Raw genomic sequence first — 20486 nt, 5'->3', positions numbered from 1 at the left:
TTATGAAAATCCCAAATCCACAATCTCAGAAAATTAGAATATTGTGAAAAGGTTCAATATTCTAGGCACAGTGTGTCCCACTCTAATCAGCAAATTAAGCCATAACACCTGCAAAGGGTTCCTGGGCCTTTAAATGGTCTCTCAGTCAGGTTCAGTAGGAATCACAATCATGGGAAAGACTGCTGACCTGACAGTTGGGCAGAAAACCATCATTGACACCCTCCATAAGGAGGGAAAGCCTCAAAAGGTAATTGCAAATGAAGATGGGTGTTCCCAAAGTGCTGTATCAAAGCACATTAATAGAAAGTTATGTGGAAGGGAAAAGTGTGGAAGAAAAAGGTGCACAAGCAGCAGGGATGACCGCAGCCTGGAGAGGATTGTCAGGAAAAGGCCATTCAAAAATGTTGGGGACTTTTCAATGAGTGGACCGAGGCTGGAGTCAGTGCATCAAGAGCCACCACCCATAGCCGGATCCTGGACATGGGCTTCAAATGTCGTATTCCTCTTGTCAAGCTGCTCCTGAACAACAAACAACATCAGAAGCGTCTTACCTGGGCTAAAGAAAAACAGAACTGGTCTGTTGCTCAGTGGTCCAAAGTCCTCTTTTCTGATGAGAGCAACTTTTGCATCTCATTTGGAAACCAAGGACCCAGAATCTGGAGGAAGAATGGAAAGGCACACACTGCAAGATGCTTGAAGTCCAGTGTGAAGTTTCCACAGTCTGTGTTGATTTGGGGAGCCATGTCATCTGCTGGTGTTGGTCCACTGTGCTTCATTAAGTCCTTCCGCAGATGAGCTTTATGGGGATGCTGACTTCATTTTCCAGCAGGACCTGGCACCTGCCCACACTGCCAAAAGCACCAAAACCTGGTTCAATGACCGTAGGATTACTGTGCTTGATTGGCTGGCAAACTCACCTGACCTGAACTCTATAGAGAATCTATGGAGCATTGCCAAGAGAAAGAAGAGAGACATGAGACTGAACAATGCAGAGGAGCTAAGGCTGCTATTGAAGCAACCTGGTCTTCCATAACACCTCAGCAGTGCCACAGGCTGATAGCTTCCATGCCACAACGCATTAAGGCAGTAATTGCTGCAAAAGGGGCCCAAACGAAATACTGAGAACATATGCAGGCTTATACTTTTCAGAGGTCCAATATTGTTCTATGTACAATCCTTGTTTTATTGATTACATGTAATATTCTAATTTTCTGAGTGTGGATTTGGGGTTTTCATGAGCTGTAAGCCATAATCATCACAATTATGACAAATCATGGCTTGAACTATCTTGCTTTTCATGTAATGAGTCTATCTCATATATTAGTTTCACCTTTTAAGTTGCATTACTGAAATAAATGAACTTTTGCACGTTATTCTAATTTTTCAAGTTTCACCTGTATATATTGGAGCTACCATTACGAAGAAAGCTTCCCCACGCCACAACCTGAACAACAGCAAATCTCGAGACTATCTCTATGACAAAAATAGATCACTTTGGTGCCATGTATCACAGGAAAAGCCACACTTGGTTACCTGAATTGTTTGAGTTGCTGTATTTCATCGATTGATCTTCTCCGCTCTCAAAGGCTGAGCGTTTAGATTTCTTCAAACAGCAGAAAGAAAAGATTCATTAGTTTCCGTTTGCTTGATAAATTGCTATTCATACACCAGGTTGCTACCGGATAAGGTTTTATTACACAACTCCTTTTTCTGCCAAGAACTTTCCTAAGAATAATTAAACTGTCTCCCACTTGTAGCCCTTCCTTGCTTTCTATCCATTTTTTCTGATTTCCTAAGTTACCAAAAAGAAAAGTATGAAAGGGGATTAAAGATTTTGATCGGTAGCACTAGCCGTGAGAATCATTCTTGATTTTAATCTGTCATTCATTCCATTCCATTCTAATTTAAGTAATGTTAACCCTGTTAGCATTTACTGTACAATTAAACATGGTTTGGGTTTGCAGACTATGAATAGTAAATGAACATCAAAGTTTAACTTGCAGTTGCTGCTCATCAGCATTAAAGTTGCATTAAAACTTGGAGTCCAAGTCTTCCCATATCATCACATTTGATAACTGACATTGTTTCCTTATGCAGATAATTTGGAAAAGAGATAGGTGTCACTTTACAGGAGCAGAAAATTTCCTGCAAGTGCAGATTTTTTTTCATGGAAAACTCTTTCTAGGAATACTAAATTGGCTCAGAATAATGTGATATGCCACATGAATATCAGATGACTAATACACACTGAGAGCTGCTATGTCAAGATATGTCTATCTTTTGATGAGCATTTCTACACAAAAAAATGAAACTATAACTTTATCTTAAGAAAGCAGTACAGGTGACATAGGGTTATTGCAAGTCAACGAGGAATGGCAATATCCAAATATCTAAATCCCAGGTTATCACCAAAAACGATATGGTTTTTCTCACTAGATTTTGGAAGAAAAGAAATCCACTTTTCAAATTTTCTACCGTGTTTCAAATTCTTCAAGGGAAGAGCTGATATAGTAGTTCATGATTGTTTAAATATTTGATAAGAAAACTGGTTGGAAATATGCTGCATTTATTTTAAATTGGTCTGGGGCTTACTTTCCGTGCCAATATTTTCCTCTTTTTTTTCTCTTCCTCTGACCCATGATGCGACTGAGCTCTTGTCAATCTTCTGTGCTGATGAATCTTTCAGGGGAAAAAGAAAAGTATGGACTTAGGACAAAGCATGCTACATTTTAAACACTAATGTCTCCTTAAATCTCCTTTGGTACATTTATTTATTGGTTGGTTGGTTTGTTTATTAAATTTCTATGCTGCCCATCTTGTCAGAGACTTTTTTTTCTTAAAATGACTTTTGTTTCTTTTTATCAAATGGATGAATCCTCAAGAACAGTCATCTAATGCTGCTATCATTGTTTCGTTAAGTAGAAGACAGGCCTCTCCATGAAAACACAGGCAATCATGTTTGCATGTTATTTGCTGTGCTTCTTATTACAGCGTATTACAGATTTTAACTATGGGAGCATAGAATAAAATTTGTAAGTTACCAGTTTCTGTTCTTCTACTAGCCTCTTCTCTATACATTCTTTGGCAATTCTTAAAGCTTCTTTTAATTTGGCTGGAATCTGATAAAGAAAGAAAAGTTTTCAAAATTACAGTCATAGAAACCGACAACCTGTGGATATTTTCATGTTAATTAATAGTCAAAGGAAGCACTGTGGCAAAAAAAGGCTTATCTTTGCATAAGAGGCAAATTTATTCTGATTAATTTAATGCAAAGCGGGATTTTCTCTCCATAAAGAAGGGTAAAGTAAGATCAGAAGCAGAAGAACTAAATATTGCAGTGGTGAAAATATTTACTGAAGTAAAAGGAAGAATCAGTTAAGTTTATTAATGATTTCAAAACTAGTAATTTTTGTTCCATTCTATTTTATTCCATTCTATTCCTCCCCTGTCTTACTGAACCATGTTATGTGAAAGTCTCAATTCACTGAAGTCACAATGGATACCAGAGTTCAATATTTATGGACCATCTCGTGATGCTCACGCCTAGTAGAATGCTGTATTGCAACTTGGAATATAAGCAAAGTAAACTGTAAACAGCATGAATTATCACATGAAAGAGTGAGAAAGAGTGGGTCTCTGTGATGCTAAAAGCGGGGAAATGGAAAAGGTCTGAATGCAATCCTGTGTTGTAGAGTTGATGAATTCGTGCAAGAAAGTACAAGCATAGCTTTAATTAAAAATAAATATGCTAATATGTATGTTAGAACACAGGAACCACCAAGATTGTTATAGATGCGGTAGGAAATCAGAGAGGTGTTATAGGCATGTTACACTCTCGTGAAAGATATAACAAAAGAACCAGATATGAGTTTTAGGAGAAATCATTGTGAACAAATAAGATCCAAGGCAAAAGCTTTTCATTCATTCTGACATACAAATGAATTGTATGAAAATGAGTATTTATTTATATCCTGCCTTCATTATTTTCATAATTAACTGAAGGGAGCAAACATTTCCAAGATGCTTTACTCCTCCTATTTTCCACACAACAATCCGGTGAGGTGGGCTGAGAGGGAGTGGGTGGCCCAAAATCACCCAGATGGCTTTCATAGCTACAGCTGGACTCAAACCCACAGTCTCCTGCTTTCTAGCCTCATTCCTTAACCACTAGACCAAACTGACAGTTCCTATGAAATGAGTGGAAAAGGATTACTAGTCTGTTTGGAAACTCCACAATGAAAGAGAGGAATGGTTTAGAATAAAATCGGTTTGTTTTGAATACATGGCAGACTTAGTAGAAGGCACAAGTGTGATCAGAGGTTTTGTGGGACACACCATTCATTTCTTGATAGCATGAACATCAGGCTTTAGAAAAAAACACGAGAAAAAGGAAAATGGTGAAAAAAGTGAAAGTGGAGAAACTTCAGGAAATGGAAGTACAAGTTTTGTATGAAAAAGGAGTAGGAGACAAATTTCTCCTTCAAGAGAATGAATGGGAAATGGGCATGGAAACTTCATGGGACAAAAATGAAAAAGAAATGTTTACAGAATGCAACAGAAGATGTTAAATTATACTACTAAGAAATATACAAAAGGATGTGGAATGGAATGATAAAGTGGGAGATATTGATGAGAAAAATGCCCACAAGTGAAAGATAGATAAAGAAGGAAGAAAATGATATAAATTGTACAAAGGGAAAGTTATAGTTTCAAAGAAACTATAGCAAAGGACAGAGCAAAGGACAGTTAAAATTAAAATAGAGAAAGGGTAGAGTGATTTTTATGGAAGTTCAAAATTATTGGAGAAATAAAAGAAAAATATATAGAAACTAAGTTAGGATTAAGTCAGTTTAGCACTATAGAATTGCTAAAATCCCCAAAAGGTCAAAGTCTGGTGCTGTTTTGAAGCAGATGCAGAATCCTAATGAGGAAGTGACCTAAAATGACATAACGATCTAGAACAATTGCTGGAGAGATAACAATGAGCTAATAATAGGATGTTGTGTGAAGCACTGCTAGATAAAACATACTACCCAAACCAAATAATATCATTCAAACTGTACCTTAAACTGTGTTTTTTCTGAATTTGTTAGAAGAACATCACTGAATAACCTAATGGAAATAAAAAAAAAAATCAAGTTGCCTAGAAGAACGCATAACCATCTTACAATTTGTACTTTGACTTAAATTGTTCCTTTTGCACAAACTTACAGGAAATGTATGTGATTTTGGGCACTGCAGCTTCAATCAAAGTCTATATAAGTAGTCTTCCGACTTATAACCATTATTTTAGTGACGGTCGAAGTTACAACAGCACTGAAAAAAAAGTGACTAGGGACTGGTTTTCCCATTTACAACTGTTGCAGCCTCCTCGTGGTCACATGATCAAAATTTGAGGACTTGGCATGTACTTATGCCAATTGCACCATCCCAGCATCGTGTAATCATCATTTGTAACCTTCCCAGTCAGCTTCTGACAAGCAAAGTCAATGGGGAAAGCCAGATTCACTTAAGGGCCACATGATCCACTTAACAACTGTAATGATTTGCTTAACATCTGTGGCAAAAAGGTGGTAAAATGGGGCAAAAATTCACCTAATAACTGTGTCAGCTTTGGAAACCATATTCCACGCTGCCATATAGTTTGAGAAAGTGGGAGGGGGTGATTTCTATTGAGTAGCTCTAAGTAGACAAAATAAAATTATGCTGTTAGTTCAAGGTTATTAAGTGTGGCACAAGATGAAAAAAGGATCTTACTCTGCGGCGGATCCTGATTGGTCCATGTGATGTGATGATGGAAAAAGGGGAATGGATTGTAAGTTGGGACATTGTGGGGAGTCTGGGGAAAACTTTTAGTTTCGATATTCCACAGATGTGCCAGGTGCTATTCTAATAAAGGTACTTTTGAGATTATGCTTGTCTCGGAGTTACTGATTGGAGTGGAGGTTCCCTGGAACGCTGACAAACTGGCTTGAAGTAACAACAGAAATTTTGGGCCCAATTATGGTCATAAGTTGAGGACTTATATTCTGCTTAGGTTTCTGGTTCTTCAAATCATTTCTCAATATCTCAGTGCTCTACTTTTTTGCTGTAGACTTACGGCATTTGTAGCAGCCTGGAGACAGTTGGCATACCGTTCTTCATGGCCTCAGGAGAAATAACAGATTCTAAAACAGTCACTAGAAAGAGAAGAGAGGAAGAACAGAGATTCTAATATAAAGTTGGACACAATGCACCATTCTCATATAGGCCTTACAGTATCTTTCTAAAAATTAGATTATGAACTTGGCTCAGAGGCTTTATTGACTTTTAAGTTAGCAAAAGATAAAATTTATTGTACAGGCTACAATCACATATTGGGAGAGAACTGGGGGAGACAGATTAAAACTTTCCTCCACACTTCTCCTACCATCAGCCCAAAGATCTAGCTTTTCATTACAGAAAAATATCTATGTAGCCTAAGTATTCTAAGCACCTGAGGGCAGGACAAAGAAGCAATGGGGGGAAACTAATCAAGGAAAGAAGCAACCTAGAACTAAGGAGAAATTTCATGACAGTTAGAACAATTAATCAGTGGAGCAACTTGCCTCCAGAAGTTGTAAATGCTCCAACACTGGAAGTTTTTCAAAAGATGTTGGATAACCATTTGTCTGAAGTGGTGTAGGGTTTCCTCCCTAAGCAGGGGGTTGGACTAGAAGACCTTGAAGACCTCCCTTTCAACTCTGTTATCCTATTCCTATTCTATTCCTATTCTTGCCTATGGCGCTTGGGATATACCCTTGATTCTATCAGGAGATGATTCTACTCTCTCATGTGCTTTGACTTATATCTTAGCCTTAACATATGGATTAAAATTATATGAATAATTCATGTTTCTGTTTAAAATAAGATGAGCATTGATCCAAGTTATTCACTGACCTACAGACATGGATGGTGCAGGAGGGAAGCTATCCACAGGAATAGAATCTGGGGGTCTCCCATATGTCATTTCGTATAGCAAATGTCCAAAGCAGTGTACATCTATAGCTTCTAAAGTCTATAAGAATGAAAACAAAATAGACTCGGTAGAAGAATTTAACAATATCACATTTCCTAGTTTGGATGAGTGATGCTGAACATTTAGGACCCAATTATGTGTGGGGGTAAATTTAAAAGTATAAATGGTAACCGTCAATACACATGGACTTATTAAGAACAAAATCTTACTTAAATGGAGATTGAAGATATTTGGGACACCTAATTTTTCTAGTCCCATACATGGAGAATGCTTGATGAAAAGAAAAGAGATGGAACTGTGGGAGACTACTCCATACTTTGGAATTTTTTTATTTATTTAAATTAATTAAGGTTGCCTGTTCCAGCAGATTTTAGGTGGCTTACAAAATCCAATCTCCTACCAAAATAGCAAATCCTATGAAAATGTTCCTATTTCTGTAGGCATTTGGTATTTATGTTCAACCGTATCCTTTTAGTGTATTTTAATTATTCAATTTATGTTGTTATTACAATTTTGTCTCATAAAATATATTGTTAGTTACTTGTAGCAGTGTTTCTGATGGATTACAATAATTATAAATTGAACAAACAGATCTTTGAAGTAGTGCAGGGGTCTCCAAACTTGGCAACTTTAAGACTTGTGGACTTCCAACTCTCCGAATTTCTCACCCAGCATGCTGGCTGGGTAATTCTTGGAGTTATAGTCCACAAGTCTTAAAGTTGCCAAGTTTGGAGACCTCTAGAATACAGTACTGTAATATAAGAAGATTCATATATGTTTAGGAGATTCTGCTGGCTCTTAAGAAACTCGAACAAAAGAACACTGATACATTTTTACACAGTTTGTTCAATAAGACTTTTAATTATAAATATGAAGTACAAGTCAAGATATCCTCTGTCTCTCTGAAAGAGCTCTTACACAAAAATAGGTGATTTTAGGATTAGCATTATAGCAGAGCTAGAAAGCCTTTCCTAGTTACTTAAAAAAATCCCTCTGCAAACTGTTATTATCCTTAATCGCATAATACTAGGATGCACAATTTTGAAACACAAAAATTACACCCATCCGAGTTGTGTCTTGCAAATCATGTCTACAAACTAACTACGCCAAAATATAAATTTGGACTACAGGTTGTGCATCCCATTTAATAAGTGAGGTCTCCATAACTACATCTTTAAGAAAAGACAACTGGTATTTGTGCAGCCAATGAATTGCAATTGTATGCAACTTGTGCACTAGAAGATTAATCTGGAAAAAAACGGGACTGTAAAACTGCATTTCAGTTAGAAGATAATAGTTCTTATTCTGATGCTTCTAGTCGCCATTTGTGTAAAATTTCCTGTTCTTTTTCTTCCTAAACTGAAACATGAACTCTTCATGTTGAACACAAAAGGCCAGAAATGTATGATTTACTTTGTACTTCATGTTTATATGGAGTTGTTAAGCTCTCAATAGGCCCACTCAACGCATTGGTCATAGGAACCAGGGTACATGATTAAACTACCTTAGAGAAGCATAATATATGAACCAACCCAACATTTCTATATGCTTCTTGGATTAAATTACTTTTCTCGCAACATTAGAAAATGGTTTGCTTTGTTTTAAATAGACTATTGGCATGTATCACATTCAAAATTAATTCCCATCTGCAAAGATATTTGCTTCCACTTACATTAATTTTACGGAATTGTGTGAAGTAGGATCGGTAGAAGGACGGGAGCCCCAGTAGAGAATTTTCCAAATCCAGTAATCTACACGTGTCCCCTTCCAACACAACATTGGAAGCATGAAGGTGACCATATGGGAATCCTTTCTCATGCAAGAACTTTAAGACCTAGAACACCAAACACAAAAAATATTTCAGTCTGACAATCAGAAAATAAACATCCATCTACAGCATTTTGCCACAGAGATATCCCAGCTTCAAATGCTAAAAACACCCACTGGGGAAAACAGATGGCATTCATTTAATGAGTAAGGATTCACTTAATGACTACTACAAAAAAGGTTGCAAAATCAGGCACAGTCATATGGTAGTCAGCTTAACAACCTCTACGACTTATAATTAATTCTGGGTTTAGTGAAGGTTGTAAGCAGGGGTGGGTTTCTACCGGTTCTGTCCACCTCTGTAGAACCAGTAGCTCTGAATAGTAGCAGACATAAAACCGGTTCTATGTCTGCTGATGTTTTTGCCCACCCGGGCTCTTACCTGATCTTTATTTCCTGATTTTTCAACTTCAGCTGCCGAACAAGGCACAGCTGCAGTTACAAAAGCAGGAAAACAGGATTGTTTCAAAGGCTGTGTCTCTGCACACAGCATGCTGATGACCATTTACACGCACACAGCTCACAGCGTGAAGGGAAGCTCATAAATCCCGAACCGGTAGTTAACCCTGTCGTATGCCACCCCTGGTTCTAAGTCGAGGATTACCTGTATCAAAGTTTCATCTCATGTTATCCATAGCGGGCTATATTGTTTCCCTCTAAAGCCAACACTGTGTTCCAAATTTGGCATATCTCCCTTCTGATTTTTTTGATTAGTTTTATTTATATAACTATAACTAGATGATTTAGAGAAGGATCTAGTGTCCTATATTATCCTAAGTATAACAAGAAAGGACAAAATTCTCTAAAAAGCTGGAGGCGGGGGTTAGACACAAAAGTTGTGATTTTAACTTATATGTTACAATGGTACAGTGAAATATGGTGTTTGGTACACTTGTTATCAGCCTCTGACAGATGTAAATTTTTGGTCTTTCAACTGATCATAACTTGAAACCATATCAAAATTCATGTAGAGGATTAAATCTTTTTTACCTCCAATATTTGTCGGCCAAATGTTTTAATTTGTTGAAGTTCAAGACCTTGAATTTTCTTCGGGTTGCAGTACTTCTTCAGAAACGGATCTTTTGGTTTTGCCTTTCAAAAGAAATCCCTATTATGGTTACAAGTTTCAAATATATATATATAAAAAAGATCCTATTGCTAATAGCCGATAAAGAGATTCAGAATTGACACATCTCAACTATGATTTCTTTAACTATTTAAATATGGTTAATCATTAATGAATGTTGAAATTCCCTGGGTATCCCAGGAATCTAAGTTTATTTGTACATTAAACAAGACTTTTAAAAGAACACAAGAATTTACTTTGGTTTGAGACACCAGTATAATAACAGAGGCAATATTAAGTGCAGACCCTGTCTCTTGGATAAAAGAGAAAATGCCCCTGAAGATGGTACTTTCCAGCTCAATGTTGTGTATATTTATTTATTTATTCATTCAATTTTTATAGTCGCCATCTCAGCCAAATGACTATGTATGTGTATATGTGTATCTAATGAATCAGGATTTACCCATTTTTTTGCATCCAATAGTGATAACAGACTATCAGAATTGGCAGGGGCCTTGGAGGTCTTCTAGTCCAACCCCTCCCTACTCAAGCAGGAAACCCTATACCATTTCAGACAAATGGTTATCTATGTCAGCGTTCCAGGGAAAATCTATTCCTGTCAGTAACTCCAAGACAAACATAATCTCAAAGTACTCTTATTAGAATAGCACCTGGCACATTCTGTGGAATTCCAAAACTAAAAGTTTCCCCGGACTTCCCACACTATCCCAACCTACAAACCACCCCCTTTTTACTCATCATCACATCACATGAACCAATCCCAAAGTAGGTTCCAATTCTTTCTGTGCCACAAGCTTTAACCTTGAAGTATCAAAAGAATTATATTTTGTCTACTAAGAGCTACTCAATTAACATCACTCCCTTCCCACTTTCTCCAGCTATGAGGCAGCAATGAATCACGATTCCATAGCTGACAATCTAATCTCTTCTTCAAAACCAGGGTTAAAGATGCTGAGAGATGAAATTCCCCAGAGTGCCTATTATAGAAAGGGAGGATAAATTTATGTGTATTTACTGCCCACAAAACAGAAGAACTGTTATTAATTCATTAAATGTTTACATCTCCCAGCATCTCTGGGTGGTTTGCACTTACAAACACAAAGGATGATAGAATACCACAAAACAAAAGGTAACACCAAAGCAAATATATTAATTAAGCTGTACTCTTAATCAGTTAAATCCTAAATATACAGTACATGTTGCAAATGTATAAACTACATCGCTGTTATGGACATTACCTTATAAATAAGGTCTTTTAGAGTTCCTTTTTCACTGAAGTGTCTAATTACTAGTGCAGAAGATTCACTGGCTGTGGCAAAAATGATTTTGTAAATATAAGGATGCTGTCCAGAAAAGAAAATGAATTAACATTACCTTCATGGAATACATATTTACATAAAGCTTTTCCCAATCCCCATTCCTCAGCAAGTTATATGACACTAAGTCCTGCATTGGAGGGCATACGATTGCAATTCAAAATATACTTTAAGTAGGCTTTGATAAAACTTTTGTCTAAGTTGGCTTGAAGCATACAGACTAATACTAGTCATATTATAGATGTGAAGTAGTAATACAACTTTAGCCTCTAAGCTTAAGGCAGAAAAAAGCTTTCATTTTTAAAACATAAAATAAAAATCTTCTAGTGGAAATCTGCAACTGGAAGATTGGGAGAAAATGAGACAAGGACAAGAGATCATTACGAAGAATCAGGGTTTCTTCTTCATAGGTTAACTCAGATGGTAATCTATAGGCCAGTCTCTAAAATCAAAATGAATCATGGACAAATCTTCATTGGCGACCTCTAAGTAATCTATGTACAAATACATATTTGCCTGTTTAAAGCTAATTAACTACTTACCGAACAGGAAGAAAGAAGCTTGACAGCACATTGAAGATCTCTGTCAGCTAAATATTTATCTGGACCCAGGTCAGCCTAAAAATATTTATATATTAAATGATGTGATGCATAAAAATATTGCTATATTTAAATTATTTAAACATTTACTTTTGATGTCATTCAAAAATTGATTTTTTTCCCTTAAGAATACAGAAACACTTGAGATATGTGAAAGCAGATAAAATGATCATATAAATCCCATTTATATGATCCCAAATGATTATATAAATCCCATTTTCCCTCTTTTGTAAATGCAACTGGACAAGACAGAAGAAGGAATTTTGCTTGTAACGGAGGGAGTTTTAACTGATTCTAAAAACAGAATACGTCTAGGAATGCAACAAAAAATATTGTCACAGTGTTCAGGATCCATATGCTACATAACATAACGTAACTTGTAAAGACTGTAGAGGAAGGAACCAGCTAACCTCACTAGTCCTCGAATTACTACTGTAATGTAGCCTATGACAGTCATAGGTTTTTATTTCCTGTAAGCCCCCTTGAGTCGCTGTGACCAAGTAGGCGGCAATATAAATTTTCCAAATAAGTAAGTCATAACAGTTGTAAAGCATGACCGACCAAGATTTTACAATGTTTTTTGCAGGGTTGGTTAAGTGAATGCAGCAATCGTTAAATGCAAATGCGCAGACATTAAAAGAACAAGGTGGTTGTAAGGATGAACCTATTGTTTCACATTGGTATGGTTTGGCCCAAAACCAGAAGTGCTAGTCAATCACAAACACCGCCACATGATGAGGGGATGCTGCAAATAGCGGCCAAGTTGCCAAGTGCCTGAAGTGAAGTCACATGACCGCAAGAAGGGGGAAGGAGATCATTGGAACTTCAGATCCAGGTCATAAGCACCCTTTTCCAGCTAGGTTGGTACCCTCAAACAGTTGTTAAGCAACCAGTCATAAGTCGTACACTACCTGTCTCTTATTTAGCACGTTTTCCATTTCTCCAATTGCTTTCCCAGTTTAGCAACAGAATAATTGCCAATCAACACAAGGTGGTGTCTTTATATTCCTCATTCTTAACGTCAGGAGGCAGGGTTATTTTGTCTTTACAGTAAACAAATTATCTAGCACTCCATTATTTTTGTATAATGTTGATTTAGCAAATCAGTACTGTACAAATTATAACCTGACTGAATATGTTGTCTAGTCTCTCTGCCGATTAATATGTTCTCACAAAAATCAACTCTTCAAGATAACCCAGGTCAAGAAACAGACCTGCAGGAATACCAAGAATCATATTTTATCGTTGTAAGATATAATAATAGATTCTTGAAAGCCTGTCCTAGTTTTTCTTCTATCTTATACTAAAGAAAATCAAAATGAGTAAACTGCTGAAATGAGTAAACTGACATTTGAAATTAGAGAACAAGAAGATAAGCAATTTTATATGATATGGGATTTGTTTTATCAATGGTTGGATAAAAAGGCATGGTAATATAATAGACTAGATAATTTTGTGATAGAAATCTAATTGATTGATATAAAACATAATACAGATATATATATAAAACCACTGGTTGAAAGTATAACATAAATTTTAAGATAAAATGTGGAACATCTCGTATAAAATGGGAATAAATAGTTTAGTCATGGATGATTAATAACTGATAAATATATAAACATATGTTAGTTTGACAATGTGAAGATTGATATAAATTGTGAGTTAATGACTACAAAAGTATATCACAAAAGATACGTAACCAACTGACACACCAAATGTATATAAAATGGAAGAGGATTTTTTTTTAAAAAAAAAATCAAAATAAATCTATTTTCAGTTCCTGTCTCATGTTTTCTTGGTTCTCTAGATGATGCGATTGTTTTTTTAAGTGTTTTACAACCACTATTTCATATTTTCCCCTAGGTCCTCGCTAAACTCTTTACAATGGCACAGTAGTTGCTTAACTTTAGAGACAGTGTTCAGAGTTTTCTTTAAAAGTTAGTCTCATGCACATAAAGCAAAAATCAAGGTTGCAATTTTGGTAAGAGATAATGCCCACCCACCCGCCTACACAAAAAAGCAAACTAACCCAACTTAGCATTAGGCGCTCCTTTGGTTGATTCTTAATCTTCATTAAGAAATACTTCTTTCGGATCCTCCAGCCTGAAAAACCATATAATTCATCAAAAGATGTTAAAATTAGTTGTAACGGCTGTACATCATGCAATGTAATGCACTTGTGAGAATGTGGGGGCATACACAAGAGACAGAAATAGAGAGAGGGAGAGGAAGAAGGGGAGAGAGGGAGGGAGGGAGGGGTATTACAAGTAATCCTCGACTTATGATCACAATCGAGCCCAAAATTTTGGTTGCTAAGCTAAACAGTTAAGTGAGTTTTGCCCCATTTTATGACCTTTCTTGCCACAGTTAAGCAAATCACTGCAGTTATAAAGTTAGCAACATGGTTGTTATGTGAATCTGGCTCCCCATGGACTTCGCTTCTCAGAAGGTTGGAACATGTGACCCTAGGACACTGCAACCGTTGTAAATATGAGTCAGTTGCCAAGCGTTTGAATTTTGATCACGTGACCACGGGGATGCTGCAATGGTACTAAGTGCGAAAAACAGCCATAGGTCACTTTGCAAAGTTACAGTGTAGCTGTTGTAATGTTGTAAGTCGAGGACTACCTATAGTAGCATTGAAAAAAAACATTTTAATTTTTTTACTTCTGACTGTACAATTCAACAAGGCACATTCCAAAATAAAAAGGAGAGCTGCTGTTTTAAAATACGGTGCAAAATTTAACATTCAGTAGCATAATATGGGATAAGGGTCCAGTCCAAACTTCCAGTTACTAAGATCTTAAAGACCGGAAAGGTCCAAGGAAGAAACAAAAACACAGCAATTTGTAAATGTTTGTTTTATAGATTAGGACTCTGCTTGGTGGAAGCAGGGAAGAAAGATAATTCGGAGATTTAAATCCTTTGTCCCCTGTTGAAGTCTAGAGGTGGATCTATAAGGATAAATCGAATGGCAGCAGAATCTTGATTCTGACAATCAGGAATTGCGTCAAGTATGCTCCCTATGTTTGCTTACAAAGCAATCTACGTTACAACACAAAACACAATATAGAGGTGGACAGAGCAACGACATAGTCTGATGTCTGTGATATATAACGAATGTTACATATCTAATAAAACTAATGTTCTTACCAATATCTTTTAACGGTTCTACCACTTCCCACTTTGGTTCCGACCGAAAAAACATTGAAACATGCTGTAAGGCAATTTCTGCAGAGAGAGGGATTTCAAAAATGCTATTTCAATATTGACAAATGTCTACAGTAAAGTTAATTTCAAGTTTAAAATCTTATCTGTGTGCCAACATTCAATAGTAAGTTATCTCTAGGTTGGCTGATAAAGGTTAAACTAAAATTGGAAAGTATATCTACAAACAACATGATATAGGAGGAATTTTCAAACAATATGGATGAAGGTATCATAACATATTTTTCCAATTTCATCAATACAAAATACTAGAAGGTACATGTATAATTTGTGTGGCCAAAAAAGCCCTGGATTTTGTAGATAGGCATGCATGTATGAGATCTCGAGAAAATATTTGTGTATTTCTTATATTCTTATATTTCTGTAAGGCAACACATATTTTCTATCATGCTGGTTCAGTGAATTAATAAGTATGTATGGGCTTCCCCCCAGCCATCCATGCCAAGAAGTGAGAAACATTGCAAACTGAGAGACATATTTAGAGATATACAGAATCCAGGCACAGAAAATCCTGCATGAGATACAGCAAGATATTCTATAACAGTTTCCAATTATTTTTTGAAAGGACACTTTAAAATCAAATGCGAGGATAACGTCTCATCTGCCTGAAATATATGCTATTCACTAAACTCCCTTTAGTATGATTTGCCAGCATGGAGTTCAGTAATGATAACATTCCATGAAAAAACACTGAAGCCAGAATCACAAGGGAGTCCAGGAAATTCAAAAGCTACAGGCAGCATTCCACTCTCAGATCATCCTACTGCGTTCAGGTGTTTCATCTTTGAACATGAAAGCAATGCTCAATGGGGGTGAAATCCTTGAGCTGTGAAATGGTTTAGTAAAATAGACCAACAAGGACATCACGTCTATAGTGCTGGCAATTCCATGAGTTGACAGAACTGACATATTTTCACTTCATTAGTTTCAGATATGCAGAGTACTAGTCTTGCATTCTTTTGGAGAAAGGAGAGGAAATATGTAATGATATCTGTGCTATTTGAAATATTTGATTTTTCAGTAAATAATTTTCAAAATTGTCTCCTTACCAGTGTAATTAATAGAATAGCTGTTTGGATCCAAAAATTTTTTTACTACTTCACAGTTGGATAGGATATGATTCGAAGTAATCACATTGAGATAGTTCTGAAGGCCCTTCTGTCTTTCAGCAATGAATTCACGGTCCATATTTCCAATCAATTTTTTGGGAGGAAGAGGTAGGCTAAGAGCAGAAATCTTGAAAACAAGAACAGGCCCAGTGAAAACTCCTAGTACAAAATATAGTCTTTACATCTGCAACAAAAAAATGCAACCAATATCCCATCTTACGAAAGTATTGACTGGGTTCATACATTGCAAAAACTTTGTTTGTTTGTTTGTTGGTTTGTTTATTGTTGCCGCCTATTTGCCCATGGCGACTCAATGATGGTTTGCTGGTTTACTGCAATACACTAACATCGTCTTTCTGATGGTTTCTAGCTTAAATGTAAATTAGGCGCTGTGGCTCTTTCAATGAACCAAACTTACAGAAAATCATGGTGTTCTGACCCAGCTCCCCAAACACGACCAACCCTCTGAAATTAACTCAAAGATTCCTTTATTCGGAGTGCCAGCAGCCCTGGCAAAAAGTTTCTCTTTCAATGGAGGCTAACAAGTCCATCTGGCTAGAAGATGAATAGCTGTCTGCCACATCTATTCATCTCCGCCCCCTGCCTTTTATCCCCAAAGCTAGGGTGGGGCTTCGCAAACAGCAGTGGCTCTTCCATCCCAAGGATCGGCTCACAGATTTCCACTGCTCTCCTCTCCTCTGCTTTCTGTACATCTGCATGTCAAGTACTGGACCCAGTTGTTCCTCCTCTTCCTCATCAGCCACCTCCAGACCTGGGGGCTGACAGACGGCCCAGTCTCCACCACCACCCCTCTCTCTCTCTCCATCTCTCTCTCTCTCTCTCTCTTTCTCTCTCTCTCTCCCTCTCTCTCTTTCTCTCTCTCTCTGAGAACTCCATTCTCTCTTCCCCTTCAGAGCTCTCAGGTTGCCTTGATGCTGATCCTGACACCCGCACTTCCTCCTCCTCTGATTCAGCTGCTGGAGGGGCCGGCGGCCAATAGGCCACAACATATGACTTCAAATGTCTTGATAAATGAAGCATGTTGTTTCTATAAGAAGGCATACTCATAATCCTCAACTTATGGTTCAGTACCTGTTCAAAGTTATAACGGCACTGAAAAAAGTGACTTATGACCATTTATCAGTTATGACAATTGCAGCATCCCCATGGTCATGTGATCAACATTTGAATGACTGGAAACTGGTTCATATTTATGATGGTTGCAGTATTCCAGGGTCGTGTAATCAACTTTTGCAACATTCTGACAAGTAAAGTCAATGGGGGAGCCAGATTCGTTTAACTGTGTAACTAACCTAACAACTGCAGTGATTCACTTAACAATTGTGGCAAGAATGAGGTAAAATTTACTTAACATCTATCTTGCTTAGCAACAGAAATTTGGGGCTTAATTGTAGTCCTAAATCAATGATTATGTATAACTTCCCACAGATCTAACCACCCTTTGAGAGTTGTATGCAATGAAATTTCATTTTAATGTATGCCGATTAGAGTACATTCAAAGAGACAATAAAGTTATTTTAAGTCTAAATCTATCAGGACGTAGTGAAGGATGCTATTCAGTAACATGAGAGGGTCAAAGGCTCTCTTTGCCCTACAAAGAATAAAGGCTTTCGATTAAAGATTTATATTAATTCGTTAGCAATAAAATGGCTGGTTTTAGTAACAAAGCAAAGATACTCTGATGGTTTAATGTCACCTGAAGAAACTACATCACGTAAAGCAAATGAAATAGTATGGTAGCTTTTGGTCAAAACCTTGGTTTTTGGGAGGGAAAAGTGGAATGAAGATAGACTGTGCATGTCAGCAGTCTCTATATCTTTAGCAAAAACTATAGAAAAGATTTCAAAAGTATTTCCTGTCAGTGTTTGACTCATTCGTTCATATTAAGGGGAAACAATTAAAGATCTTAGAACTGCTAGTTCTAGGGAAAATGGTTTACATTGTGACGTACTTCTATTATCGCTAACTCATCCACCTTTTTAGCTCTTTTTTTGACTCATTATCTACATTAATGTAATTCAGAGAACATCATAGCAATTAAAGATGTAGATGTGATTAATGAATTAAATTAAACATATTAAATAACTCTTTTGAAGCCTGGGGTTTGGCAAAGGGAATAATCTTGTACACTGTAGAGAAGAAATTTATAATCCAGATGTTACAGAGTAGATTCACAAGACGTGCTCTTTATCAATTTTGGAAATGTATAGATATATTAAAAATGAAAAGATGGAGCAATGATTTTACATACTCTAACTGTAATAATATACTAAAGAACTGATTCTATATTAATTAGTTCTATGCTGCTAGAAATAAAAAGGATCCATATTTTATGGTCCCTTTTTATTTCTTTAGTACTGTTGTACTGTTTTGGTTTGTTTATATTTTTGTTGTTACATTCCACCAATTTTTTTAATAAATCTACATTTTAAAAACCACTTAACCCTTAAGTCATTCACTGTTATAGAATATAGAAAATAACTTCACTGCTAGCACATAACACAAAATTAATATTTATAATGGGATGGAAGTTTTTTTGATATTGATGTAAAGAAAGGTATCCTCAAGATGCAAATGATGGGGGGGGAATTAGGGTGTTTTGGGGTCCTAAGGTACCCTTAATTATTTTCAGAAACAGCTATTTCTTTTCAAAAAGGGAAAAGAAAAGGAAAAAGGATAAAAAAACAACCCAGATTATCAGTTCATACAGAAACAGGAAGGAAAGTTCAGAGCTTTTGTGACTACAGCAGAACTGTTTCTTCCCTTAATCGCAGGAATGTTTTTGACAGAAAGTCTCTCTGAACTCATTCTCAGAAAAGGAAATCATACATTTGATTAATGCATTTCTCAACGGTTTTGAAATAACAATAAATTCTGCTGAAGCTAGCTGAGGAAATGTTTTATACTTCTGTTATGTTTATCTAAGTCTGAACAAAGCTGGAATGATTAACTTCCAGGATGCCTGTGTTGATCAGAAAAAGCAGGGATGTATTACAGAGACAGGATTCAGAGTCATCACTATACATCCCACAGGAAAATTTGTTAATGTGGTATAAGTCCATGCTATCATGCCCGCTGTGTGTTACACAACCTTTATCCAAAAAACTAGTGTAGCAATAATTACCAAGCCGGACATGCAATTGCAGTACTATTGTGAAAGAGCATAATTATCCTTGAACTTAGGAACAATCTAAAAAAACAAACTGTACTCAGTGTTGGAGGAAGTTCTTTTAAAAGAAATTGTTTACTGATGCCAATGCAGAAAAAATATTGATTTTTAGAACAGTGCATCTAGTGTCTTGTTCATTCATTACAACCAAAGAGGAAGATGGCAGGTTAAAAAAATTTCTTCTCACTTGTTAAAATTTTTACCTTCCCATGAAAACAATGAATTTAAGTCAGTCAGTTTCATAAGTGACATAAATTATATTATGCTTATAGTCCTGTAGATTTATCTTGTTACTTGATTGCCATTACTTTCAGAATAGGATAAGCAACAATAAATGACCACCACTATGAAAGGACATGCATAGAGATGAAAGCCTCCAATATCTAATGGTCTCTCAGATTCCCAATGAAACAATATAAAATGGGCATTGGTAGAAGTTACTGTGAACGCCCTTTCTATCTATGCTGCGAGAGAGCCCAGGATGGGTTGACTCCTTCTTATGACATCATAGCTGAGTCTGTATTAAGATATAAAAGTCAGCCCCCGGGAGAGACCCCAGCTTTGGCGAAGATACTTGACAGACTGAAAGGTGTCTCTGAAAGCCCAAAATAAATACAGAAATATGTCTTAACCTCTCCGGATGAATCAAGGGAGGGGCTGGGCTCTCTCACAGCATAGATAGAAAGGGCGTTCACGGTAACTTCCAGCAACACCCATTCTCCTCCATGCTGCATCGAGAGCCCAGGATGGGACATACCAAAGCTTGCATGTCCATGGGCGGATCCTTGTCTGGCTCATCACACCGACTGTGGAACCACTCATTGAAGCACCTGTCTGCCGAAGGCTGCAGTCGCCAAGGCAAAAGCATCCAGATGGTAGTGTCTGATGAAAGGAGATGGGGATGTCCACGTGGCCACACGACAAATCTCTTCCAAGGATGCTTGGGTCGCCCAGGCAGAAGTGGCCACACTTCTGGTAGAGTGCGCCGTCAGACCTCGGGGAACCGGAAGGGCTACAGATTTGTAGGCCTGCTCAATGCAAGACCTGACCCACCTGCTAATAGTAGGAGAAGAGGCCTTGTGCCCCAAGTGAGATGGGAAAAAGGAAACAAACATGGCTTCCAACTTCCTGAA

General features: G+C 37.0%; 1 protein-coding gene across 11 annotated transcripts in view; it reads right to left on the bottom strand.

Annotated features, from left to right (window-relative positions):
* PXK (PX domain containing serine/threonine kinase like) overlaps positions 1-20486 on the bottom strand; it is a 57747-nt gene that overhangs the window by 14690 nt on the left and 22571 nt on the right. For all 11 annotated transcript variants that reach the window (XM_087923547.1, XM_087923548.1, XM_026721544.2 and 8 more), the window contains 13 exons: positions 16104-16290; positions 14980-15057; positions 13856-13929; positions 11770-11844; positions 11150-11254; positions 9815-9916; positions 8670-8831; positions 6919-7036; positions 6101-6179; positions 5064-5112; positions 3042-3119; positions 2593-2679; positions 1534-1603 (listed from right to left, as the gene is read on the bottom strand). In XM_087923547.1, the coding sequence (XP_087779673.1) occupies positions 1534-1603; positions 2593-2679; positions 3042-3119; positions 5064-5112; positions 6101-6179; positions 6919-7036; positions 8670-8831; positions 9815-9916; positions 11150-11254; positions 11770-11844; positions 13856-13929; positions 14980-15057; positions 16104-16290 (1264 nt within the window). The remainder of the gene's footprint in view (positions 1-1533; positions 1604-2592; positions 2680-3041; positions 3120-5063; positions 5113-6100; positions 6180-6918; positions 7037-8669; positions 8832-9814; positions 9917-11149; positions 11255-11769; positions 11845-13855; positions 13930-14979; positions 15058-16103; positions 16291-20486) is intronic.

Source organism: Pseudonaja textilis, chromosome 2 (genome assembly GCF_049901715.1).
Source record: "Pseudonaja textilis isolate UNSWEBS1 chromosome 2, rPseTex1.2, whole genome shotgun sequence".
In the NCBI taxonomy this organism is placed as follows: domain Eukaryota; kingdom Metazoa; phylum Chordata; class Lepidosauria; order Squamata; family Elapidae; genus Pseudonaja; species Pseudonaja textilis.
The sequence above is the reverse complement of the archived record's forward strand: the minus strand, read 5'-3'. Positions and strand labels throughout refer to the sequence as shown.